The sequence below is a fragment of the Anoplolepis gracilipes genome, chromosome 2 (assembly GCF_047496725.1).
Source record: "Anoplolepis gracilipes chromosome 2, ASM4749672v1, whole genome shotgun sequence".
Classification (NCBI taxonomy): domain Eukaryota; kingdom Metazoa; phylum Arthropoda; class Insecta; order Hymenoptera; family Formicidae; genus Anoplolepis; species Anoplolepis gracilipes.
Window position 1 is genome coordinate 20163071 of NC_132971.1, and position 27226 is coordinate 20190296.

A 27226-nucleotide genomic window follows, 5' to 3' on the forward strand; every position below is an offset into this window, starting at 1 on the left:
GTGTCCCATGCAATTGATGCACATTCGTTACTAGTTTATTTGGGTGACTCATTTTATGTACGACGCCCAAAATAAATTTATTAACAAGGCTGCGCGCAGACACTTTCCGTCGCATTTTCCTTCAACGTGTCGTACAAAAGTAAAAATATTAATTAATAATATCTAATTATTATGATAAAAATTCACATATTGTATATAATACATAATATAATGGAGGTCCGAAAGAGAGCAGATCAATGAATAGGTTGTTGTGTTAGAGTAACGCGTGTGCGCGACTATAAATAGATAGTAATTGCAGGAATAATTCGCATCTTGCTAAAAGGTTTGCGGTCGACAGCCTTCACAACCGACAGTACGTGACAGTACATTGACTTTGCGACAGTATTGGATAAGATAAATTTCTCTTGGCTGCTTTTAACATACGAATTTCCTGATGCGCAGAATTAGTAATTACTAGTAATATAAATTACTCTTTATTGACGCTTCGGTGATAATGTAAATACAAACTAGATACGAGAATAATTCCGTGTACGTCAAACTGCTATCAACAAGTTTCTAACACAGTCATTAAATCATTTGGATAAACATCGTGTCTGGCATATTGCCCGAAGAGGAAGACTATTGCATGAGCGCAAATACTCTAAAAATAAAAGAAAACAAATTAATAGAAGAAATTAAATTAATATTTATTTAATTTATTTCATTAAATTAATAATTCATAATTTGGCAGTACATTATAATAGTACTTTATCTATTAATGACAATTTTTTTTTTTAATAAACCGAAAGTGCGCATTTGAATATAATTGTACAAAAATGTTGCAATTATATATTAAATACATGTAAAATATAATTATATTTTTTAAATTGAGTCTCGAAAGTAGAAGCCACCATTGCATCAGACGAGGTGCGCTTTATCCGATCGGCGTGATTGTGTAGAAATTATTAATCGCGCGCGTGCAAAATATCAACACGCACTCGAGTGACAACTATGCAACTATGCGGCGTACATATTTGATTGTCGCTACGATTTGCGTTGCAAGTTACTGCGTATCTATGTCATCAAAGGATGATCTTATCATCTATTTTTTCTTTCCAGGAAAAACGCTATCGCTTATCGAAAATCCTTGTATATTTCGACGAAGAGTAATTAATAAACATCATTTGACCGAATTAACTAGTATATACTGTTTTATAGTCAAGAGATATTTTTGCGATTGATAAAAATCTCATATTGCTCTATTAAAAATAATCAAAAATAATCATTTAGTGTTTTTTCGGATGAAGAAAGTTTAATCGCTCTAAAAGCGATTAAATCTAATTAATATAAATAATATAAAGTACATATTACGTTTCATGTTTTTTTTTAAATTTTTAAAGCACAAGATTTTTCACTCTGATTAATCAATCAAATACTTATTCAAAATATTTTATTAATTAATTTAGTAGTTTTAATGCTCTTAGAAACCCACGACGAAGTTTATGACGTTAGAGCGATTGCTTTACTCGAAAACGCTAATTGTATATATAACATACACTTTGCTAGAGTATAAGAGATCTTTGATTTCACGGATCCTAAATCCTATTATCGCGGTCCTACGTCTATTGGATTTTACATCGGTATTTCTCGAGGAAGACCGATAATATAAAAAAAAAGAGGCAACGTGACGTCAGTCATCGAGGATCGGCTAAATATGCTAAATATTTTGGGGAAGATTTTAGAAGGTATGAATTCTCTCTCCCGCGATTTGCATTGCCCGAGGCCGATAGCCTCATCGGCAGCAGTAATTTGGAGGAGAGGGAACCATTTATCGAATTTCATTGAAGTCCTCGTTTCTCGAATTAGGGGCTGGAAAGAGCGAGATAGCACCTATCTCGGGGCACGTACGCCACGCGCTACGTGCGTTGCATAATGCGCGGCATCGGATTTGCGCTTCCGCAGCGGCAGCAATTTAACAATGATCCCCGTGATTGACGCCGGAAGCTTGCACTAGCTTCATCCCGAAAATCTGTAAGCCTTTTCCTATAGTAATTGAAAGTGGAATCGTAAATCGATCACCTGGGTGCTTGAAGCAAAATTAAAAATAAAATAAAATCTTTATTTTTTGCTTTATTTATGTCTGTAAAGAAAAGTTTTTTCGAAAGAAAAAAGTATTATCGTATTAAAAAATATCATATTTAAAGATTTAAGATTAAGATCAGGCGATTAAATTTGTGTAGCGCCAAATTGGGACATTAATATGCGTACATGCTAACATTGTATCTTAACTTTCTATCTGTCTTTTTGCGATACCCCGCGATAATTATTAGGTATCGATATATATGAATCATTGTTCGATTTGAAGTTTATTTTCAGAACGGATTACGTGGACCGTTTCCTTCGATTTTTTAGCGAAATTTTGATGAGAGCTCGTAAGAGATATTTGCAAACGCGCTCCTTCGAATTTGACTCAACTGTTGACAGCGTCAACAGTTTGACGCACAATTTACACGTGGAACTGTGGATATTATCATTATCATTATTTACACATTCAATTTTTCACAAGAACGTTAGAAAATGCTTTTGATAAATAGCAATTTCCGTTATAGGAATTATCTGTCATAGAAATTTCTCAGAATCATCTATAATTTTTAATATAATAATGCGCAAATAAAAGATTCTCACGCATGTTATAATTTACGTCTAGACGTAACAAGTGTGTGTGCAATTACTATATCGCAATAAAAATATCCATTATCAATAATGAAACATTTCGAAATTTTGTAATGTAAACTTGTATTGATTGTGAAAATTCTACATTGTTTTCTCTTGTTCTTAGAATAATATGCTCTCTCAAATAGGAATGCAAGAATATATTAGAGATAGGTACCACAAACAGTTATCAATTACATAAACAAATAGCTTCTGTAACCTCGTAACAAATCCATCGTAAATCGCGTCTCGTTGCAAAATTGAAAATGTATATATTATTCTTCTGATGATGATTCAATGACGTAACAAATACAGAAGAAACAGTATACTTTATAATTTAATAAAAAGAATACAAATTTAATAAAAAAAAAAAATATTTTTGAATATATACTTAAAGATCTTCTGTATTGAATACTTTTGATTATAGCGATGAAAAAACATTTTATCTCAAATATTTCTATTATATCAAATGCAAACAAATATACATTTAATACACATGTGTACGTATGTGTTTTATGCGCGCAATTAATTTTTTTCTCTTCATATCTTTATAATAATCTCAACGTTTTAAATTGTTGTACAAGCTATTAATCCTGTAACACAGTTAATTCTAACACATACGTAATATGGTGTTATCATCTTTTTTTTTTACATCGTTCAGTGGCTCATATCTAAACCTATACAAAATAATAAAATGTTGATGCATTACAAAATTAATAGTTTGAACAATTAACAACATTTAAGACGCTGAAATTATTATAAAGAGAGCTGAAAAATGAAGATATGTGAGAGAGAACTTCTAATATTACATTCTTTTCAGAATTCAGAATTCTTGAAAGAATCAAAAGGTATCGTCTTAAAAAAAAAAAAAATAAATAAATAAAAAGAACGACGTATATTTATATCCTCTCCTATGGAAGAAAAGATTTGGAGTCGACGACGCCTCAACCCTTTCGCATCCGTTCGCCACCTCAGGCCTCGTCACCTCACTTCATCAGACGGGGAACCGGAGAGAAGAGAGGGAGTGACATAAAAGTGGAGCGGTGTCGAGGCGCAGCGCACTCTACGGCGATAATCAGAGAGAGATAGAGAAGCGCGAGTGTAGAATTTCTCTCCCACGCACGTCACGCATGTCAAACGATCGGACGTGATCGGCCACCCTCGCGACGACAGGCTATCGCGCTATCGAGCAGAACGAGTTCGTCAAACCCACCTGCGCTACGGCGGAGCGAGCACCTAGATAAAGAGGGACCAGAGAGGCACGAGAGATCGGTAACACGAGAGTGGCAACTGCGTGCGTAAATAGGGAGATCACGAACGGTCTTCAAGCGTGGTCCAAGTGTCCCGTTCGAAGATCACCGTCTTCGATCAGGAGATAACTCTGAGATTCGCTCGAGACTCTCGCTGATACCACGACACATCGGCAGCGGAGCGTCATGTGTGTACGTACGTTGGTTGGTAGCGAGACGGGCGAGACGTCCACGTTGTTCGATCCGAAGCAGAGAAGCGGCAAGCTGTCTCGTGCCAAGGAAAAGTACATGAGAGTTCACGATGAGATGCTGGAGAAGGAGGAGCTCCTGCGTCGACGGGAGCAGGAGAGGAACGCGCTATATCTGCCCGACCTGGCCGACGATATCCTGGCCGCCAGCACGGTTTATTACAGTCTGCTGCTGAAGAAGCTGACCGAGTACTACGAGGTCGTGCGTCGCTCCAAAGCGGTCAAGTAAGTATAAAAAAGGTTTTTTTTTTATATATAAAATCTAAATGGAAAATTTCTGTATGAAAATTAAATCGTCCGATTTATTTCACTCTCATCTCATCGATGAGACACTCGCTTTCTTTCATTAGAGGCGGTTCTCCAGAGAGGTCTGGAATCTGTTTATCTAGATTCTAGATAAACAGATCTGAGAGCTGGGCGCACATGAAGTCCTTATTCCTTAATCCAGGATCTCGTTGCAATTTGTAGATGCTATTATAAATCTTCCATTTGCAAAAGTCTTGCATATATTTATCATACTTGCAAAAAAAATTTTTGAAGTTATAAGACACACTACGTGTCGCAAAGATCTTCATGCATGCAAGATTCACTTTTGGAAAATAGATACATGCAATGGAGAGAATCTCTTCTTCTTGTCAGCACTGATTATACACGACTTAGCCGCTTCTCGGTTTCATTACAAATATAATCATAATTAATCAGACATGTAACATTAAGTCAATATATGTATAACGTAACACGCGTGTAAAAATAATGTACATACAAATATATGTACATATATATATATATATATATATACACTTTACTCTCTCTCATTTTTTCAGATATAATCTGCTTATATAATGTGCTTCAAACTTTGTGAAAAATTGATAAATCTTATATCAGAAAAAGCATAACATTAGGTCGAAATTTATTGAGGAAAACGATGCAATAATGCGTCAAAATTCCTGCATAAAATTTCATTGATAAAATGTCTTGCGCGTATCTCGGGGGGCAAAGTACTTACTCATCGCGAAATTAAGTTGGAGCTTGATTCATGTTTTCAATTAATACTGCTATTTTTTTTTTTTTAGAGTTTTTTCGGAGAAATCAGTTTCTGAAAGCATAGTAATCTGATAAAATGAGTATAAATAAGTAAATGAAATATATTCTGCTATTTATTTTCTATTTTTGAAGAGTTAAAGATAGGATCATTTTTAATGCCATAATCTCAAAAGATAATTTCTACAAAATTAACTATACTCATATTTATCATAATAATAGTCATATTTAAGTTCTAATGCGTAGATCTAGTAGGACACACGATAAGAATTAATTAATTGGATTTTGATATTGAGAAAAGCTTCTTCTCGTGATAAGAGTCTTTAGATTATTGATTCAGAAGATAACGGAATCATAAGAGTATTTTTTAGTTTTATCAGAATCAAAAGTTCATATTTAGATCACCGAAGAATTACGTATTAACGATGCGTAGTACACATCGCAAATTGTGTTATATTTCTAATGTTTTACATTAAATTGCGCGTATAATTAAAACGGGAGAGGAGGAAAGCATTAATCAACATATATGACGCAAATGGAGACTGGTACATGACCTACCTAAAAAATTTTTCGTATTTTCGTGATAAACTTTCCGCGTAGATATGACGCATTTATTATATTATGCCTTCCATTTATGAGACACACATATCTAGTCGGTATGTCTTTGATCTCTATTTCCAAGAATCTTTATGAAAGTAATGATCCATTAACGCGCGAAGACGTCATCGGGGAAATAACGATTCGAAAGGCTTTTTCTTTATTTTTTTCTAATAGTTATCTCATTTGGATAAATATTCTTTATCAGGTCTGCTAAAATGAAGTGCATTGACTTTTGCAAAATCAACTTAATTTTGTAATAACATCTTGCGATAGACTATTATCTCTTTTGCCTCTTTTTTCAATTTTTCTATATACATAAAAATATAAATAGATCTCTCTATTTTTAAAAAAATACAAAAACCACGGAGAAATCTATTTTACAAGTGACGTATAAATATTTTCTCTATTCTTGCCAGTGACGTTGCAATTGACAAAAACAGACTATCCTGTTCGAAAGTTTTCAATGACACTTGAAATCCCAATGACGTCCTTTTTCTTTTCTCGATATTTTGTGAACAATTTCGATACCGCAAATTTCTAAAGGAAAAAAAAGAAAGAAAAAGAATCGAAAAATTTCACGGATCTCTGCGTATTTAATTTGACGTAAAATTTGTCATAACGATAACGCGATATTTCAACAATTCCATATAATTCCGTCAAAGCATCTTTTATGTAATGACTGCGCTTCTATGTGTAATCGAAAAACCGTGTGATCGCTCTCGTGTGTAATTTTCTCGGGCATTAACATCACGTGTCTATAATTAGCGGGATGATAATTGGGTAATAATTACGTGTCTACGGCGTGTCTGGTGCGAGAGCACACAGGCCGATGACTATATCCGTCGCGTAATCGCCACATTCTCACGGAAAAAGAGAGACAGATAAAAGGATGTGCATGCAAGATTATATTTTTCTAGAGAAGCTGCCTATAGAGAAATTTACTTAGCTTTTTATTGTCTTCTCTTATTGCATTCTCTTCTAATATATATTTTATAATATATTTTATAATAATTTCTTATATATATATATTTAGATAGAGTAAAGAAAAAAGAAGAAAAAAAATATATATATAAGTAGCAAAGAATAATAATTATATTCAATTATTATCCTGATTATATAATATTAATTATTATTATATTTTTATAATTAAATAAAATTATAATAAATAAATAAATATAAATAAAATTAAATTATAATCTAATAGTAATTATATTATAATTATATTTAATTATAATATAATTATAATTATATTTATTTATTATTCTGATTATATAATATTAATTATATAACATATAAAGATTATAATAATTAATATAATATTATATTTTTGATAATATATATACATAATGCGTGTACTTTTTGTGCGGAAGCCATCGCTAATTTTGTTTGCACAACAGAGTTTAATGGAAGATAATCGCAACTTTCTCGCGCTGGAATCGCATTCTCGAGCTGACACAGCATACATTCACGCGTGCACCAATAAAAAAAAGATAATTACACGTCCCAGGCGTTTCGGACAACCGCCTAAAAACCCGTTTATAACGCAAAGGCGTAGGAAACATTATCTTTCAAGGACATTCCTTATTAAATGGTTAATTGATCGGATATTGGAACATCAAATTTTAGTCGGAATATTATTAGTCAATCGTATCCAATAATTGCTTTTACAAAGTGACTGCTTTATCGGCTTTTTAATATGCAATGACTTTAATATATACGTCAATTAAATCAGAATGTATCATAAATTTTGCATATCTCATACGAAGATACAGCATTATACATATAGAAATCGTTTTTATACAGGATGTTTGTCCATAGATGTCGAAGAAAATATCTCGCAACTGGTTGAAGTTACAAGAAAGTTTAAAAAGACAAATTTGCGCGGTTTTAAGTCTGTTACAAAATGTATGTAAACTTTTTTAAAAATTTTTTTTTGTACTCGTGACCTTTCCGAATTATGAAGATCATCTATCGTTTTTTTTAAGTGGATATCCAAATTTTTTTTACACATTTATGTAATAGGAGTTATTCGCAATAAAAATCATATTTAATAAAAAATTGCTACTATGCATCGTTTACGAGATAATCAGCATCTTAAATATTAAAGAAGTAATTGGATTGTATTTTTTAATTTAGTCTGGAGAGTCAAAGAGGTCAAAAAAGTACACAATATTTTTTTTTAAAGATCACGAGTAGAAAAATTTTACATGCACTTTGTAGCAGACTCAAAACTGTGCAAATTTGTCTTACTAAACTTTCTTGTAACTTTAACCAGTGACGAGATATTTACTCCGACATCTATGGATAGACACCCTGTATATATATGTTTCTAACCGAAAGAACCATCGAAAAAATACATTCTTGTATTCCTTCTTTAATAAAAAAGTTTATAATTTATAGAATATCTTAGATGACAGAAATATCTCTTTAATAAGAATTGCTTTGATTAATTTGCAGTTGAGTTTTTCTTAAAATGACATTGTTCAAATTTCTAATTTTTCCTATTATATATATATCTTTCTAATTAACTCTAAAATAAAAAATTCTCCTACAAATTCTACCTAAAATTAATTTAAGAATTATTTGAAGAATAAATTTGCCATTGTTTAATTTGTGTATGTACGTAAAAAACTTCTTATACCAGTATATTAAATAATAATCAATCGACAATTGAAAATTTCGTAAAATTTGCAGCATTTCTTTTTATATAAATTTTGTACGAAGCGACGAGCTATATAACGAGTTGCGAACTGTACATTTGTAATCTACTTGCCACGTTGGACGTGTAGTTGGCAATTCGCCGAACACCGAGTATCTCTCTCACATCTTTAAAGAATCTATAAATGAAGCCTAACTATATGATTTCGTTCGTTTATTTTAGTCACTTCGTTATGTCAATGTTTTCATTAGAAACATGTCACAGAATGCGCTATATTGTTAATTTATTATATGTATCATTTATTCGTTTATTAATAACTTATATAATCTATATATATAATAAAAAAATGTAGATAGAATAGACTATATAAGTTATTAATATATATATATATATATATAAATATATATATAAATATATATAAATATATATATATATAAAGATGATTTCAATTATAGTAAGAATATTTCAATTTAGTAAAAATATATCAAGATAATTTTTAATGTAACGTTATTAAATGAGAATCTAAAATATGTTTAATGGAAATTTTTTTAGAGATGTGACATCATTGAAAAAATATATATATATATATATATATATATATATATATATATATATACATGTTAGTTATTCGAAACGTGATTTAATTAATTATTTTCAATGATGTCACATCTCTAAAAAAATTTCCATTACAGATATTTTAGATTCTCATTTAATAACGTTACATTAAAAATTATCTTGATATATTTTTACTAAATTGAAATATTCTTACTATAATTGAAATCATCTTTTGTGACTGAAATTAATCGATATCAGAAGACTTTGTATTCCAAACACTTAAAAGACTTACTTAAAAAGTTTACTTACAATTAGAGTCACGAAGTTACAGCTTGGGAGTAACGCGACGGTTTGAGACAAAACAGAGAGACCGGATGCATGCAATAAAGATTCGAGTGCATTGATTAGAGTATCGTTAATAAAATCGGACAGAGAGAACTCTGATTTTGCGAATCATATACGGTTGCGATCTAAACGACGTGGGTCGTGCGTGCCATCCTGCACGTTTCCCGTTTGATAATGCCAAGCTCGTAACGCATTCACACACGCACACATACGCAGGTGCGTTCGATTGTCGCATATCGAATCACGATCGTGTATCCGAACTTAATCCTCGGATTTAGACTCTCTCTTTCGCGGATCCTGTCGGATGAACAGAAAAAGGTATATTATACAATATAATTTTAAATGAAAAAAGAGATAACGAGAGAGATTAAAATACAAAATAAAAGCAAAAATAATAAAAATAAAAGAAACTAATAAAAATTACAAAAAAGAATTATATAATTATATAATTAATTCAATCAATATATATTTGCCTAAAATGAAGAAAGAACGACAGAGAAAGATGTATATAAAATCATTTGGAGTCGCTAATATCTGATAAATGGTAAAAAGAGATAAATGAATAAAATCATCAATAAAATGAGAGAAAAGCAAAGAAATTTTACTAATCTTTAATTAAATCCTTATCACGCGTTGGAGTCATTTGTTTCGCCATGCATCGAATGCACTTGTCGTGACTGATGTAGAAATAACACAAATGATGAAATGTAGGAGATAAAAATATGCGGGTCTAACAAACGCGAGATAGACAGACGTGACGCAAATGCACGTTGGGATTTTTTTTGTTTCACTTGTTCATCTACTCACATTGAATATCGATTTATTAATCACGAGGAGGCGATTAAGTGCAAGAAATTTACGAGCAAACGTATTGCCCCATAACCGACTGACCTCGTCGTGATTAATTGACATTCGAAAATTGATCACAATGTGATCACGCGCGATGAATTGTCACAGATGTTTCTTGTCGAGAACGCTTTAGGTTTGCCAAAAAAAAAAAAAAAAATCTCTTTCCGTCTCTTGACAGCGGTGCTCCTCGTGATTTATTTGCACATGTAAAATTAGTCCAAGGATGATGCCCGTCTATTGATTCACGACCATACTTTTATCTGGTTAACGAAAAAGAAGTAATTTCTCTCGCGTATATCTCTCTTACGCGTGCTCTTTGCACAATTACATAAATTACATACATCGGCGAAAATTATATACAATTATTTATTACGTGGCACATTATCGAACATTATCACATTTTGAATAACGTGCGTCGGAAGTTTAATAAATACTTTCGGCAATTTTAAAAGATAAAAACTTTCTGCAGTTGAAAATACAGATAGATGTAAAATTATTTGTTTGCTGTTAAGATTAATGAACAAACAAAGGCTGTGTCACGTGCGATAATTTCGTGCCACGTCATGTTAAATTGCGCTTGGTTGTTGAATTAAGTACATTAATTTCTGCAATGAAACAATCAGACATAATTACTTTGCGTCTACATCTATGAAATAGATGTTCAGATGATTAGAAACAGCTGATACATGATTGTATACATTTCTATTTATTAAATTCTTATATGCTATATAAAATACACAAAATAAAAAAAAAACGGGATTTATCGAATATCGCATTAGCAAAGATGCATGCGCGCTTTCAATTTGTTAAGAAAAAAAAAAGATCAGCAGGTCGAGGTGCTTGATCAGAGAGTGGGTATCAGCATCCTGGTAACAGCATCGACATAAAAAATACGAGACACTTCGAAGAATTTTAAAAGACAGTCACGCATATGCATGTACATATGTGACACGTGCTTGCACGCGCAAGATTTATTTCTACTTATACGTTTTCGAAATGCCATAGGCATAAATGTGTGTCGTCTCAACAGGAAGCACTTGCTGAATTTATTAACGACTTCTTCATCTTTATGAGTTATATTTTTAATATTTGCATGATACGAAAAAATTAAACGATAATAAATATATAAATTATATTCCACTCTCTGATATCTTTTGCGTATAAAAAGTATTCTCTAACTGTAATAGTTTTCCATCTTTCTTTATTGCTAATATATTTCTATAATATATTCGCGTCAAGTAAAAATATTATCTACGATACGAAAATAAATATAATAACTATAACCAATTAATATACAGCCATAGTGAAAGTATTAGGCACTCTTAAATATTTCTTATTTTGTTAATAGTATATAAATACTAAAAAGACTAAAAAATTTAAAGAAACTATCGAAAAACTTTTAAAATTATCGATAGCAACTTTAATGCGTTATCAGTACATTAAAAAATTTTTGTATTTTCCTTGTTTTGTGCTTTAAAAAAGAACATTTTGTTTCTTAAAATTTTTATTGTATTTTTGACACTCTGCAGCTCCGTAAAAAAATTTCTCATGAAAAATTTAAGTCAAGTTCCTTAAACTACAACATTTTGCCTACAAATTGCTTTTTTCAAACTTTCCTACATTTTTTTTGCCCGAGATACATAATTTTGAAACAAAATCTGTATTTTTCAGACATGTTGTCGATACTCAGCGAAAAATTATCGCAAACGAAAAATTAAAAAAACATTTTAAAGCTTGAAATTTCAGCTCAAGTGATATTGATGAGTTTTTTTAACATTTTTAAATCTTTTTAATATTTATATACTATTAATAAACTAATACTTTTGACTATGACTATATATATATATATATATATATATATATATATATATATATATATATAATGTAAAAAGTATGTGTTATATTAGAGAACAAAAGTTGCCCTTGAACTCAATTCAGAATTGGGCAGACAAATTTATATATAAGCGTTAATCGTACGCTTGCATTGATAGCAGATGCCTTCAATCTCGGCAGATTTATTTGACTTTGACGTCACGTCGGCGCATGCATTAAATGATACGCGTCACGAATCTATGGAAGAGATGCGTGTGATGTAAATTGCCGTCAATATTACGGTCCATAGGTCTACGCACATGTATTAAATAATCATATAATTCAAGGTACTCGGTGAATTATCTAATTGCAAAGATATGTCGAGTGCGCCGTCTGACAAGATTATATCTCGTAAATTACGTCAGATTGAATCATCACTGGTAAATTTTCTTATGGTGATAAGAAAGAAAGGGAAGAGATCTAATCAGGTTATTTTTCGAACGCATAGGATTCTAATCGAGATAGTATATATCCATTGCTTCCAATCCTTTTATCGCATTAAAAATAGTATAACTTTTTATTAAATAATCCACAATCTGGAATTCGATTGAATCTGAACTGTATGTACAGTACCTGAGAACATCAAAAACTAATTTTATATTCTTACGTAAAAATTTAAATTTCTTTTTATAAATGACCGATAAAATTCTGATTAATCCGGAGAGTGTCTTCTTTAATTAAAAATTATTTAATTCCCGCAATTGAGAGGGACCGAGATATTAAATCCATAATTGTACCTTTCTTTGCAGGATCCTCTTTCGCACGACTCAACCCACTCACATAATCACAATCGCGGCGGTCCTGTTCGTTGCATCGGTTCTGGTTCCAACGAAGGAAAGGGCACAGACTCCTGGCCATTTTTACTCTAGGGCGATTTCCTTCATTTACCTGGCGTCCTTCGTCATACATTTTGGTGCGCAAATTTGGATGACCTTTGTTTCAGGTAAATAAAAAATATCGAAATATCTACATTGAATAAGAACGGAGTGGACTTTTCTTTTCTTTTCGGAGTAAGAATAGAGTAACTCTTCTTTTCTTTTCTTCCATAAGTTTTCTATAACTGATTGTTTTCATATGATGGATTTGTTTGCAGGTCTATCTTTATACTTTGCACTGCCACGACACGCGTTCGGTGAGGTGCAACGCGTTCTGTTTCCGAGATACTTCACGATTAACGCGTGCTTGAGTCTCACGACTCTCCTTATATTCGTTAAACATCACCCGGCGTACACGTGGGACGCTGAAATCGCTATCCAGGTACGCAAAAAAATATTTAAAAAAATTTAAAAACTTTACTTTTTAAATTTTTTTAAACTTTACTTTTATATACACATCTCTTTTTTTCAATAGAAATAATTTTTCAGATTTAATTTTTTCTTAATTTAATTTTTTACTTAACTTTAAGTATAATAAAATTGAAGAGAGAGAGAGAGAGAGAGAGAGAGAGAGAGAGAGAGAGAGAGAGAGAGAGAGAGAGAGAGACAGAGACAGAGACAGACAGACACAAACACACACATATAAAAAGGAATGATATTTATGTTATACGTAGGTTGGTGCAATGTCCGGAGCTTTCTTCCTGGAGTTGCTGATACGTCTGTATCTGACACCTCCGCTGCTCCAGCTGATCGTGCAGAAAAACAACTTGGAACGTGCGGCGGGTGTTGGGAACGAGATCGGTGGTCACAGCGCCGGACCATTAAAAAATTGCCCGCATTACTTAAAGATCCATCAAGCGTTTCGCCGGGTCCATGTGTCTGTTGCTATGGGTAACATGCTCACCATGGCATGTACGGTGCTTCATCTTCATTATATTGCGAGTAAATTATGTGTTTTGTAAGAGTATGTCGGTATTCTAATACAGTACTTTATTAGTCTGAATTTATTCTATATTGAAGTAGAATAAATACTCCGCAACAAAATTATGTACAATTGATATTTGCATGAAATAAGACGTGTGTAGTTGACTTGAGAGAAAATCAAATTGAGACGAGAGGATAAAAGCTGAATTTTCATTAACATTTCTCAGAAATATATGATCTACTTATAATTCGTTGGCAATACTGAGTAAATTATTATTGAAAGTAGTGCAAAACGCACAGTGTAACTTGTGAGAGTGTCTCAAGACTGAATGGATGTAATTTATTTGTCGACATAAAAAGAAAAATCGATATTTTTATAAAAATTATTTCTCGGACAAGAAAATATACAGATTTGCTTGATTTAGGATAGATAAATGTATGTAAAAATATTGTTATATATATATATATATATATATATATATATATATATAAAATATATATATACATATTCAAGTCTAAGGCATAGATTCTTGCCAAAGCGTATTTCTTTTCTTATATCAATATATGAGAAGACAATTTTTTAGCTTGCGTTATATAATAAAAGTGTATTAATACAATTATAGATAAAAGTATTCTTCTTACAATTGAAAAGATATTGTGACTTTCTTAATAATTGGAAATTTTTAAGAATATTTTCTATCGAATAGTTTCATGAATATAAAAGAAATTATTGTTCATTACACTGGAGGCGATAAAAGTATATTACTCTGCATCAGAGTTAATGGTATTTATTGAACTAGTAAGAGAAATAGCATACTAAAAAAACATCATGCATACACACACACGTGCGCGCGCGCAGCAATGTCAGTCCAGACTAAAATGAATGCAAAAGTATCGACGCATTTATTTTATATATAATTGACCGAATTATGGACTCGTACATACACAGAGCTCATTATTGTAAATAATTGCATTTTACTCGTTTAACATTTGTAAATTGAATATTAATTGATATTTCATATAATAATACATGCATGTTGTTTTTATAAAAATTTTACTCTTATTAATTATTAATATACCTTTCCACATAAATGTATGTCAATCTTGATACATAATTCAGTAATTTCTGCATATATATATATATATATATATATATATATATATATATATATATTTAAAATTGTTAATAAATATTGTTTCATAATGGGTTCTTATAATTAATTACAATTAATTTAGTATCTATATTAATGATAATATAATCATTGAATACATGACGTATTCATAAAATCGGGAGCATCATTATGATTGCGTTCGGAAAACACGTTTATGCATTAAAAGCGTCAATCTATCTTCGTTATTCGAAAGTTGAACAAGGACAGAGCACGCTAGAATTAAAAACGTGCTTCTCAAATACATGCTATATATAATATACATCTTCATATATCAAAATTTACATCTATATAAAAATCTGTACATTACATACTAAAAGTTGTGGGCAATCACAATAACATGATCACATTCGGGAACTAATGTTACAACCGTACTACGTTCTATAGTTGTAATATGTTTATCATAACAATTAACCATAAAATTTTATTAAAATGTCCACATCTTGACGCAATTTAAAAAACCATTTTAAACCGATTAATGATTAAATAATTGATACAATTTATGTATTTAGAACTTTAAATCGATATTTCTATTATTATCAAATATGTATGTAATATTTCTATAAACACATGTATACAAACACAGTTATAAAGTAAGACTTAAAATGTGTGCTATTTATAACTTTCTCTTTTTGCTCGACAAGAAATATGTCTTGTCAAAATATATATCTTGTATTAAAAAAAAAGTTAATTTAGTATCACTCGCGCGTTTAAATCAAAATAAAAAATAAATATACTTTAATAAGGAAGATTTTTAAATTTAAACTCGAAGAATCTCGGCCGCTTTATTGTAACAAATAGCTATCCAATCGGGCTGCGTGGCACCCCATTGAATCTGATTAACTTCACCTTCTGCGGCGGTGTAAGCGAGTATAGGATCTTCTATTGCTCTTGGCATTTGCTGTATATCCCAAATCAGTGCCTGGTTGTCATCGCCAGCTGTGCAAATGTGACAGGACGAATGTGGGGCCCAAGCTATACCATTAACGCTGGCTCTGTAACAAAAAAAAAAAAAAAAAGATGATTAAAGAAATTCTTATTTAATTTGACACAAAAAATAAAATATCTTTGTATTATATAAATATAAATATATATTAATAATTATAAACGGACAGGCGATAAAAATATCATATTGTTTTATTGACCTGTGATTACTTAATCTTGCGACTGGTGTGCACGGTACACGAACGTCCAGAATGATGACCTCACACGCATCCATCGCTACAGTAGCTAAATAGTTGGGATCCTGTTTATTCCACGCTAATCGCAATAACGGAGTGTGTTGCGGATCCTCGTAGATTATCGTCGAATGCTCCAAGTGCCGTAGATCAAACATCCGCACGGAACCGTCGGCGCCGACAGACGCGAACATGTCGCGACCACCTCCGGCGCGACTAAATGCAATGTCGTATACTTCCTTGTCGTGCGCGATCAGTTGCGTTTTCACGTGACCCGTAACCATGTTTACTCTACCCAATACCTGTCCTGTTTCCAGTCCCCAAATAGTACAGGTTGTATCTATGCTAGAGGTACCGATTAGATTCGGATCCACCTCGTTCCAATCAAAGGACGTAAGTGGCGCACAGAAATCCGAGTTCTTATTGTTGTTCAGGACACATTCCAAACGAGTCTCTGGCTCTGCAGCTCGCCACACTCTCAGATAATCTCCAGATGTTGCGAGCAGATCAGGAAATAAACCTAACAAGTATTTATAGATATTTGATCATTAGTAAACTTGGAAAATATTACAGATTAAAATAAGTGTAAAATATTAATTAAAATAAATGTACCTTTGCTATCTGGTATCCACATAATTTTTGTAGTTGGATAAGGATGATCAAATGTACTTTTAGCACTAAATTCAGATGTTTCTTCATCCAGTGAAACAATTTGTACTTTGTTATTATACTCTTCTACAAAACTTCCCAGAGCTAAACGAAATCTTTTATCAGGTCTCACCGACCAGTTCATACTGTACAATGGCCATGGGGCCTCATATTTGTAGATTTCTTTTCGTTTTGGTGGAACGGTGTGCATAGCCATGATTAAGCTTTAATATTGCTGATTGCGCTGAAAGCAATTAATTTAATAATTTCAAATATATTTAAGAATTTCTTTGCCCTCTTTTTTACGAAATAAAATTATACATATTTAAAAAATTAAAAATAATTAAAATTATTAAAAAATAAGTATTAAAATTAAAATAAAAAACCAGCAAAACTTTTTACTTTTATCAACTAACCTGATAAGTGTGTATTGTTATAAAAGAATAATTACTAAGACTAATCTGACTGACAGAAGCTTAAATCTCTGTAACAATCATATCGTTGAAAGGAGTAAAATCATTTAAATTGAAAAAATGTACAGGTCCATTCATTCCGAATAAAAACCGCACAAAACGCACACGGAAAGTTTTCACAAACGTTTCAATCACAGCTAATATTTTGAGAATAAAATGGCGTCTCTTTGATATTTTCGTAGCTAAATCTCGATACAAAATTCTTCAAACACTTTATTCTGCAAATTTCATTTGATCTATTTCAAACTTCTTTTATACAATTAATCCCTAAAAACGTATAAAATCTTCACAAATGTCACGATATGTTTGATAAACACTGTGACGTTGGACGCTCTGTATTTCATAGACTTTGTGTTTCATAGATCGATTATATCCTGTGTGTCTTGTATTTGTTATTAAAAAATTTTTGTCCCAATTGGCCAATCAAATGCTTTGAAATATTTGTAACACATGACGAAATTTCCTAGCAAACTTAAGTCAGAGAGAAGCCTGAGAGACGCTATGCCCTATGTTTTTCTTGAAACGCTTTTCCTCCCCGGGACTGTGGCGCTAACTGGATCCATTTTATGGATCAATAGAACTACATGGCTGGATCCACTTTCAGTGCCATGGTAAAACGACCGATTGGTTCGAGTCCGTGCTAGATCCACAATTCTGGATCTCAAAAGTATGAAATATTATGGATTTATTAGTATGTTTTATATTATATAATATTATATGCGCATAATCTTTTTCACTTTAATATATATATATATATATATATATATATATACAATAACAGAGTACTATTTGAAGATATATATATATACATATAATTAAATAATTTTATTAAAATTATTGAAAAGTTATATCTTATCTATATTTATATTCGAATATATATAAATATATATTATTTATATATATTTTAACATATATATATATTATATTTTATTTACTATAACATACATCAAAGTCAAAAAAGATATATATATATATATATATTGGTATATTACATAATATGCACGCGTAGTGTCACAATAATAATAATGTTTCGACTTTTGAGATACACAATTATGGATGTAGCAACGACATGACCAACCGGTCGTTTTATAACACATATATACAATACATATATATATATATATATATATATATATATATATATATATATATATATATAAGCTCATCTTGTTGATTATAATTAGAACGTAATTTTAATTAATAAAATTTTTCGCAATAAAACGAGACTACGTATGATATATTATTCGAATAATTTTTTTAATTAGAGAAAAATATTAATTTTTTTACTTATTTAAGTAAAAATTGTTCAAATTATATATCGTGTTCGATGTTATGTTAATCGTAAAATTATTAATTTATTATAATTATTATGAAGAAGATAAAATAAAAAATAAAAATTTTAATTTTTAGTTAACAAACATTTTAATTTCTATAGCTAAATTATTTGAGTTAAAGAAGGTCTCCAAAGTCGACGAAAGCGAGAGCGAGTAAACGAGTAAATTATTTTAATTACATATATTAATAAAAAATAATCCGATTTATGTCGTGTTTGGTGTCATTTTAATCGCAAAACTCTCACTAATCTATTACAATTATTTTCAAATCGATAAAATGCAAAATAAAAGTTTCAATTTTTATTTTATAAGATGTTTATATTATAGATTAGAGTAAACGAGATGAACGATATCAAAGAGTTCCAAAGACTCGTTCGTGAGTCTTCTTCTATCTCCAGTCTTTCGTATCGTATTTCATCTTACTATAGAAAAAAAAATTTTTACATTTCGCATTTTATTGATCCAAAAATAATTATATTGGATCAATGAGGTTTTTGCGATTAAAATAACCAAACACGACATAAATCGGATAATTTTTAATTACATAAATAATTATTTTATTAAAATTATTGTATTTACTATTTATCAGATTCAGAGTTATAAGCTTACAATTAAACTAAAAAATATTTACAAGGATTTGTTTATCAAAGATATAAGACAAGATAATAGTATCCAGTTTAATAAATAACAGCGTTATGAGTTCAGGAAGAGATTCCAAAGATCTAATTATGTTTACATTTCAACTTGAAAGCATACTCGTCATTTTATCCGTCTAGCTTGACAAATTTGAATAATTCTTTTTCTGCTTAAATGTACGACTAGCATGTAATCTTTTCTGCGTATTTTCCTTTCAGATGGTAGTAAAAATATTAATATTAAAAAGACATTAAAATTCTAACTCTGTTGATTAAAATATATTTATTTCTTTAAACATATCAGAGAAAAATATTGAATTTAATATACTTTAAAAGCTTTTTTTCTCGAATTATCTTTTCTGGCAAGTAGGGACTATTATAAATTTCAAATCATTAGTTATAAAAAGTTTGATTTTAATGTTGACATTTATTTGAAATCAGTTTTGTATATAAATTCCGTTTTTTTTTTAAATTTTTATTTTTTTATTTTTAAATTTCTAAAATTCTTTTATTTTTAATTTTTAAAATTTAAGATAAATCTAACTTTTTTCTATTTCCTCCCTTCAGCGCTGATAAAACTTTGAAATTGTTTTCTGATATAGAGTATAAGCAAGCCTGTTACTTATTGTTATGGTCGATTGATGGATTCGTTAAATTAAAAATTATAATATACATTAAAAATTACAATATAACCATCAAATGATATGAAAATATAATTATAATAAAATAGAATAATTTAAATAATAAAAATTAGTAATATAAAAGGAAACATTTATATTATTAATATAATCATAAAACTTATAAACTTACAAAAATAAAATAAATTATAAAATTAGATTTATAAATACTTCCATAAATAATTCTTTAATGAACAATTTAATTGCATCTCTGAAAAAAATTGGAAAAATCGTACTATTCTAATTTTATTTGGACCCTTTCACATTGGAATATAACATAAATTTTTTTGTTCTAATAAGGATAAAAAAGTATTAATAAAATCACTAATAGAATTAATATATTTAAAAAATTCAATATTATATAATAATATATGTTTTTAATTATTACTTATATAAATTTTATTAACATAAATTAAAAATGAAAAATAATACGAAGTTAGTAAAAATAAAAAAAAATTGTTCTATTTTAAAAAAATTAAGTAGAATGAAGAAAAAAGAAAATACAAACAAAAATATTATATCTTACAAAAAACAAAAATGTGTATATTATTTCATTTTATGTAGATATTTTAGTTTCTTCATTTTACATATATATATATATCTTTATATAAAATATAAATACATATAGATAAGATAAAAAATAAAGAGTATTTTTGTTTGATCAAAACTTATTAAATAAAAAGTTTATTTTAATCTTTTCTTTTATTAAAATAAACAAAATCTCTACGCAAACTCTCTTAGCAGTTTGAGCAAACTATGCTTATTAGGTAGGAAATATTGCGCACTCACGTGATCGACGATAGTAATTTTCACAGTGTTTCAAAACTTTATGAAATATTAATCTCAAAAAAAGAAATATCTCAAGAACTATTTTATCTGCATTTATTTAATGGTAAAATATTTCTTAAGAAAATATACAAAACATTTCTTAAAATTCAAGCATTCATTTTTAACAAATCAAGCCGAAGATTGTAAATAACACACTAATAACTCCTTGAATCAACACAAAAAAATTTAATCGAAGTCTCTATGAATGATGTTTAAGTTCCTTACATGAATGCGCATCTTCCTACCTACTAGAATTTTAAAATGCACAAATTCTTCTACCGCACAATCTTTTCTAGCTTTATCTTATGTAATTGAAGTCGCACATTTCTTCATATTAATACAAGTATTTCGGCAATCTTCTCACTTATGTATTTCAGTGCGTGTTTTAGCACGCAAACTGATGAATTTTTGATCATTCCGAAATGTCTGTTTTTTACACAAAACGAAAAGCACAAATATTTTAATAATATAATATAAACATTATAGCACAAATCGAATAGTAATCATATACTAATAATACAAATTTAATCAAGGAACAATTAGTATAATTAAATTTTTTAATAAATCTATTATATGTGTATTATTTATTTCCTAGAGTAATTAAAATAATATAGTATTAAAATAATATAGTATCGTGTTGATGTCATTAATATAAAAAAATTTTCCGTAGACGTGACTTTATGTAATATTGAAGTTTAAATTAAGAATACATTAAAAAATTATACTTTGAAAAAATAAATAAATTATGCATATAATTAGTTTTTAAATAATGAAAAAAAAAACAAAAAATGAACTATTTATATAAAATATTAAAAAATTTTAAGTATCTTAATCTTAACATATTACGCCCAAATAATTAAAAAGTGATAATTTTGTTATTACAAACTAATTATTATTACTATATTATTTTAATTACTCTTTTTTAGCTTGCTTTCTAAATAAATATCAGAATTCATCGAAACGGTCAGGTCTAAAATACAAGGACAAAGTGCGTACAATTTCGAAGTAAATTTCATCATTCAGAAATTCCGCTCAATTAAACAATTATTAAATTGTCAAAATTAAAACTATCGAAATCATGATACAATATCAAACACAAACTTATTTAAATAATTTTCATTGATACATAATTTATATAAGTATAGCTCGGCGAAATAAGATATCTCTCCAATTGTCTTGTCAGTTTATATCGTCAGCGTGAGTCGGCTAAAAATAATAACACATTATAAATTATACATATATATTATATATAAAATTATTTTAACAAAATTATTTACTAATTTTTGTTAGATTCAATACCCACAATTAAAGTAAAAATATTTTAAAGGAATTGTTTCAATATATCAAAGATATATGCGTATAAGATAAGAATCTAAATATATATATATATATATATATATAACTATCTAATTTAGTAAATAACAGCAGTAATTACAAGTTCAGGAAGAGATTCTTAAGATTTACACAAAATAAGATTTTAAGTCAATAAAGGCCAATAACGGAGCCAAACAGCAGTTGTTAGTGCGAGCAACTGTGTATTCAACAAAATGCTCTCTCTTTTTTCTTTTATTTTTCTTTAGCAACAACTCCCCTAGACTGCATCATTGTGCATCGATACTTTACGATGCCAACACAATGGAAGGTGAAAAGAGAGGGGAAAAAAAATAGTCCAAGTGTATGTTGCTGAGAGATGGCGATTGCGAGATTCGAGATATGTATAGTACGCAACGGTCTTTGATTATAAATATAAGTCACCTCCATCAATTTTAACGGTTTGCCTCACATTACGATTACGTCTTCTACATAGTGTGGTTAATTTTTTAGAGAAATAATTTTTTGAATTTCAATTTTTATAATACTTAGCTTGCGTGTATGACATTATTTAATTTTTATTTTACGAGATAGTTTTCCTTAATTTTTCCTCCTTTATTTATCTGAGATTTTGACAGACATACAGATTTTGTACAATAGTTTATAATATTTCATAGTGCGGCAGTTAATTTTTTACTAATAAGATGATCGTTAATTTTATATTGCGACACGACCGACATTTCTTGCGTTTTTTTTATATATAATTTCTACTGAAGAGATCTCAAAATAGAGATTAAAACGTTTGGTTTTTTGTAAGTTTATATTCATTTAGTTTCATATGTATTAAGCATTTTGTTGAATACAGAGTCGCTCGCACTAACAATAATTGCTGTTTGGTTCTGTTATTGGCCTTTATTGACTTAAAATCTTATTCTGTATAGATTTGGCAGCCTTTGCAAAATTAAATTTTCTAAAGCTCTAATTATATGTTCCATGTATATTTAAACTTGAAAACATACTCGTTATTTATTAAGCAAAGAAAAAACTTGTATAGTAATATAATTTGTGCCACAAAAATATTTAATAAAACTTTTACAAATACATTTAAAGTCTATAATGAGTTTCTCAGTTGTGTACTAAAATTTTTAAAAACAAAAGAGTAAAATGGGCTAAATTTTGCCCTAAGAAGTGTAACGTAATTTATAGGCGTTTTCTTATAGTTATGAAGCTGCTGAATATGATAGAAGTATATGTTTTATTCGTTTAAAGCCGTGGAAAAATAATCAAAATTCGTTTTAAAGAGACCAAAATATATATTTTTCACTTTTTCACGAATTTTTAACATTTTTCTATGAGATTAGACAAACTGATACTGTCGTATTCAGCATTCTTAAAAAACTATAAAGAACCATTTATAAACTAGGTTATATTTTTTATACGAAAGTCGGCGTACCTATCGTTTTTTTATTATAGATTTTTTTATTGAATACCTAAAAGACATTCTTTTATTTAAATTTAAAATAAATACATATATCATCTGTTTGCATATCAATTTGATGAATTTAATACTTATCCGTCTTGAAAATAACTTGAGAGATTTGAATTATTTTGTTTATATATACGACTAGTATGTAATTTTTTTCTACATTTTCTCATTTCAGACAGTCAAAATGTTAATATTAAAAATACATTAAAAATTCTAATTTTGTCGATTAAAACATATTTATTTTTTTAAACATATGTGTATAGAAAGTAGTTTGAGAAAAAATCTGAATTTAATATTTTTTAAAAGCTTTTTTTCTTGAATTATTTTTTCTGGCAGGTAGACACTATCATAAATTTGAAATTATTAATTATAAAAAGTTTTAGTTAAAAGATATTATTATTTATATACATTTTAAATATTACTATTTATATAAATTAAATTTATATTTAAAAATTAGTTACAAACAGTATAAAAAATTATTGTTTATTTGATATCAGCATTTTTAAACAATGCGAAGAAAAATATTCATAAAAGCTTAAATTTTAAGTTTTACGTATAAAATATTCATACTTTATTTTACACATATGAAACTAATATTGTATAATAAAATAATATAATAAAAACTTAAATATTATTATTGAAACATAAAATTTTACCAACTTACTTTGAGTCTTTTTCTGCGTAAATATAATCTTAAATGTTTGCAATTTCTAGTATAAATCTCTGCTGAACTTTCAGATGAACTTCAACAATTTCGATGTCCTGCGTATCTATTGCTTCATTGTTGTTCACAGTCGTTCTTAATATTTTTTTGCTTTTACTTATTCCGTAAAAGTTGATATATTTTGTTAGATTCTTTGGACAAATTCATTTTCATATTCCGTCACATCTATATTTTCCATTATAGGACTTAGCTCTTTAAGTATTTCCTCAAAAAGGATGTCTTCCTCTATTACATTTTTAATTGATGTTTCAGCATCAGGTTGATCGGTATCATTATCTTTTTGCAAAATCTCTTTCTTAATTTTAAACTTTTGGTAACGGTTCTTAATTCTACACAGCCAGCTTTGTTTTTCCTTTTCTGTTAATGGTTTACTAAATTTGTCCATAAGTTCCGATGTTTTATCTATAAGCATTTTATGTGAAATTATATCTCCTGATTTTTTCCGTTCTATTAACCACTTAAGTAGTTGTTCATCTAAATCAGGTAGATTGGTCGCATCATTTTTTTTATCTAAATTTTGTAAAATATCAGGTTTTGTTAGAATCTTATAACATTCTGTAAATTTCTTCAGCCAATTGTATCTTCTATACCATATTAATGTTTCACCAAACTTGTCCATAAGTTTGTTTGTTTCTTCTTTAAGCTTCTCTTGTGAAATATTATTCCGTTTTATTATTTGCTCTAGCAACCAATTAAGCAATTCTTGATCCACTTGTTTATACGGGAATTCACTAAAATCACTAAAGTGTAGTTGAATATTGTGACGATTTAGAAATGTTTCCAGCCAATTGTTTAGTGTTTTTGGTGATGGTGTCCCAACATTATTTATGATTTCTTTTGCTTTCGTATGAAGTAGCTCGTAGGTAATTTGTTTTCCTGATTCTTTCTCCTCTACATACCATTTTTTCAATTGATCCTCCAAATCTTTATACTTCGTGCAATATTTTCTTTGTAGGTTTATTTCTTGCTTCATCGATTCATATTTTTTATTTTTCTTTATTTTTTTAACTGTCGATATATGAATTTTATATTTAACAGCAATTTTATTTAGACTGACACCTGCATTCGCTTGCTGATGAACTTCAACTTTCTCTTGGTTCGTGAGCACGATTCTTTTCTTTCTCGTGCCGCACTTGGATAACATGATGAATTTTTTATATTTAGAATTATTTGTATACAAAATTTTATTTCACTATTACTGACTTTATAGAGACTCTGAAAACTTTTTGCAATACAATATGAGATTTTAAAGCGCTAAAAATTATACTAGCAACTAAATGTGGTTGCTCTTGAGAAGAACTTTCCAAACATAAATAAAAATATTTTTTGAAAGTCATGTATCAACTCATTAATGGTAATGTTTTCGCTTTCTCGATGTTTGCTGTTTATGTATAGTGATATCTGTTATTTATGTTTAAAATTTAGGTAATAAATTTGATAATATCGCTGGCGTAAATAATATATAGTTTTGTTATTCCACTTACCTTATGATCATATAGTGTCGTCGCTTTTTGACTTCGTACTTTTTGAATAAAAAAAATTAATCCGAAATTAATGATTCGGCCGAGAACGTACCAGTAGTCTTAAGAATTACATATATCGTAAGAACAAGGAACTGCAAAATTATTGTAACACACTGAGAGAAACGCTTAAGGAACTTTATAAAGTGGCATTCAGTTACGGTGGAAGATAAGAACAAAAAAAAAAAAGACGTCTCACATTTTACTAAATAAATTCATTAAATTTGCTCTTTCTTAAATATTAAATTTAAATCCGATAATTAATGTGAAGATAACACATATAAGGATATAGGTTGAATAAAAAATGACAATTAAACAATAATGCAAAAGTTATGTGTCCAATATTACCGTTTAAAAAATTTAGAGTTATATACTTATGAGATTCATAGAAATAAGGTTTTTTCAACGCACACGTAATATTATTACACGAAATTTTAAGGTTGCGTGCATCGTGATATCGTGAAATTGAAGGAATCGCAGATATTAAAATATTGATATTCGTTTAGGATTCCTTTCGTTTTTACTCGTATTTTAGATCATTACCACTATTTATTTTTACTGAATGTATACTTTTTGAATGATAATAGAGCCCAAATTGCGATCGTTATCCCTTTTGTCAATAGAAAATCCATAGAAAGATTGAATAAAATAAAACAAATTGAGTGCGATTTTAAATAGAAATACCATTTTAAATACGACGCAAATTTATATATTGTCTAATGTAACATTTTGGTGTTTTGAGAAGCAGTAATGATTACGCGACGAATATCAATATTCATTCTAATTTCTGATTATTCATACTATATCCTGTGTGAAAAAGATAATGTATTTTACTCCGATCCATTATACAATTGTCGGATATAGGTGTAAGCAGTATAATAACAATAACTGAATTACATAATTTAGAAGTGCATTTTTCACCGTTTCCTTTTATATGGATATCTCCAGGGATGGGAAAGTTACTTTTAATAAGTAACTAATTACCGTTACTCGTTACCGAGTCGAAAAAACTAGTTATCGTTACCGTTATTTAAAAAGTAATTATTCGTTACTTTTTTATTCTAATATCATATACAGATATAATATAACTAAATATCTTAAGTATTATTATATTTTAAGCATAATAATATAATTATTATTTTATTATATTATTTAATTATAATTGATAGATTATCAAAATCGTGTTTAAGTAATCGCAAACAAAAAGATTCATATAAGTAATATTTCCGGATCTGAAAACTCTGATATTCGGTTAATAGCGATTTAATAATAAGAATTTTATGATTAAATTAAATAATAAGATTAAATGTAGATATAGGATATAGTATTGAACT

General features: G+C 29.0%; 3 protein-coding genes across 3 annotated transcripts; 1 reads left to right on the forward strand and 2 right to left on the reverse strand.

Annotated features, from left to right (window-relative positions):
• The first annotated feature begins 3744 nt into the window (after positions 1 to 3744).
• On the forward strand, positions 3745 to 14111 carry LOC140676226 (transmembrane protein 205). The gene is made up of 4 exons (XM_072911097.1): positions 3745 to 4414; positions 12860 to 13053; positions 13204 to 13367; positions 13660 to 14111. The coding sequence occupies exons 1-4, from the start codon at positions 4128 to 4130 to the stop codon at positions 13945 to 13947; spliced, it is 933 nt and encodes a 310-aa protein (XP_072767198.1). The 5' UTR covers positions 3745 to 4127; the 3' UTR covers positions 13948 to 14111.
• A 570-nt stretch (positions 14112 to 14681) lies between these two features.
• Wap (DDB1 and CUL4 associated factor wap) lies at positions 14682 to 17728 on the reverse strand. The gene is made up of 4 exons (XM_072911096.1): positions 17321 to 17728; positions 16869 to 17148; positions 16224 to 16776; positions 14682 to 16073 (listed from the first exon to the last, which is right to left on the reverse strand). Exons 2-4 carry the CDS (start codon positions 17119 to 17121, stop codon positions 15839 to 15841), a joined length of 1041 nt encoding a protein of 346 aa, XP_072767197.1. The 5' UTR covers positions 17122 to 17148; positions 17321 to 17728; the 3' UTR covers positions 14682 to 15838.
• A 2841-nt stretch (positions 17729 to 20569) lies between these two features.
• On the reverse strand, positions 20570 to 25669 carry LOC140663038 (uncharacterized). Its single transcript, XM_072886889.1, has 2 exons — positions 24313 to 25669; positions 20570 to 22057 (listed from the first exon to the last, which is right to left on the reverse strand). Exon 1 carries the CDS (start codon positions 25514 to 25516, stop codon positions 24497 to 24499), a length of 1020 nt encoding a protein of 339 aa, XP_072742990.1. The 5' UTR covers positions 25517 to 25669; the 3' UTR covers positions 20570 to 22057; positions 24313 to 24496.
• Between the last annotated feature and the right edge of the window lie 1557 nt (positions 25670 to 27226).

Bases quoted from the DNA above. Each gene is read 5' to 3' on its own strand.
- LOC140676226 (XM_072911097.1), top strand. From the start codon at position 4,128: ATGTGTGTACGTACGTTGGTTGGTAGCGAGACGGGCGAGACGTCCACG. The intron at 4,415-12,859 runs GTAAGTATAAAA...CTTTCTTTGCAG, and splicing joins CGTCGCTCCAAAGCGGTCAA to GATCCTCTTTCGCACGACTC. The intron at 13,368-13,659 runs GTACGCAAAAAA...TGTTATACGTAG, and splicing joins ACGCTGAAATCGCTATCCAG to GTTGGTGCAATGTCCGGAGC.
- Wap (XM_072911096.1), bottom strand. From the start codon at position 17,121: ATGGCTATGCACACCGTTCCACCAAAACGAAAAGAAATCTACAAATAT. The intron at 16,777-16,868 runs GTACATTTATTT...AATACTTGTTAG, and splicing joins GTGGATACCAGATAGCAAAG to GTTTATTTCCTGATCTGCTC. The intron at 16,074-16,223 runs GTCAATAAAACA...TTTTTGTTACAG, and splicing joins GCAAGATTAAGTAATCACAG to AGCCAGCGTTAATGGTATAG.
- LOC140663038 (XM_072886889.1), bottom strand. From the start codon at position 25,516: ATGTTATCCAAGTGCGGCACGAGAAAGAAAAGAATCGTGCTCACGAAC.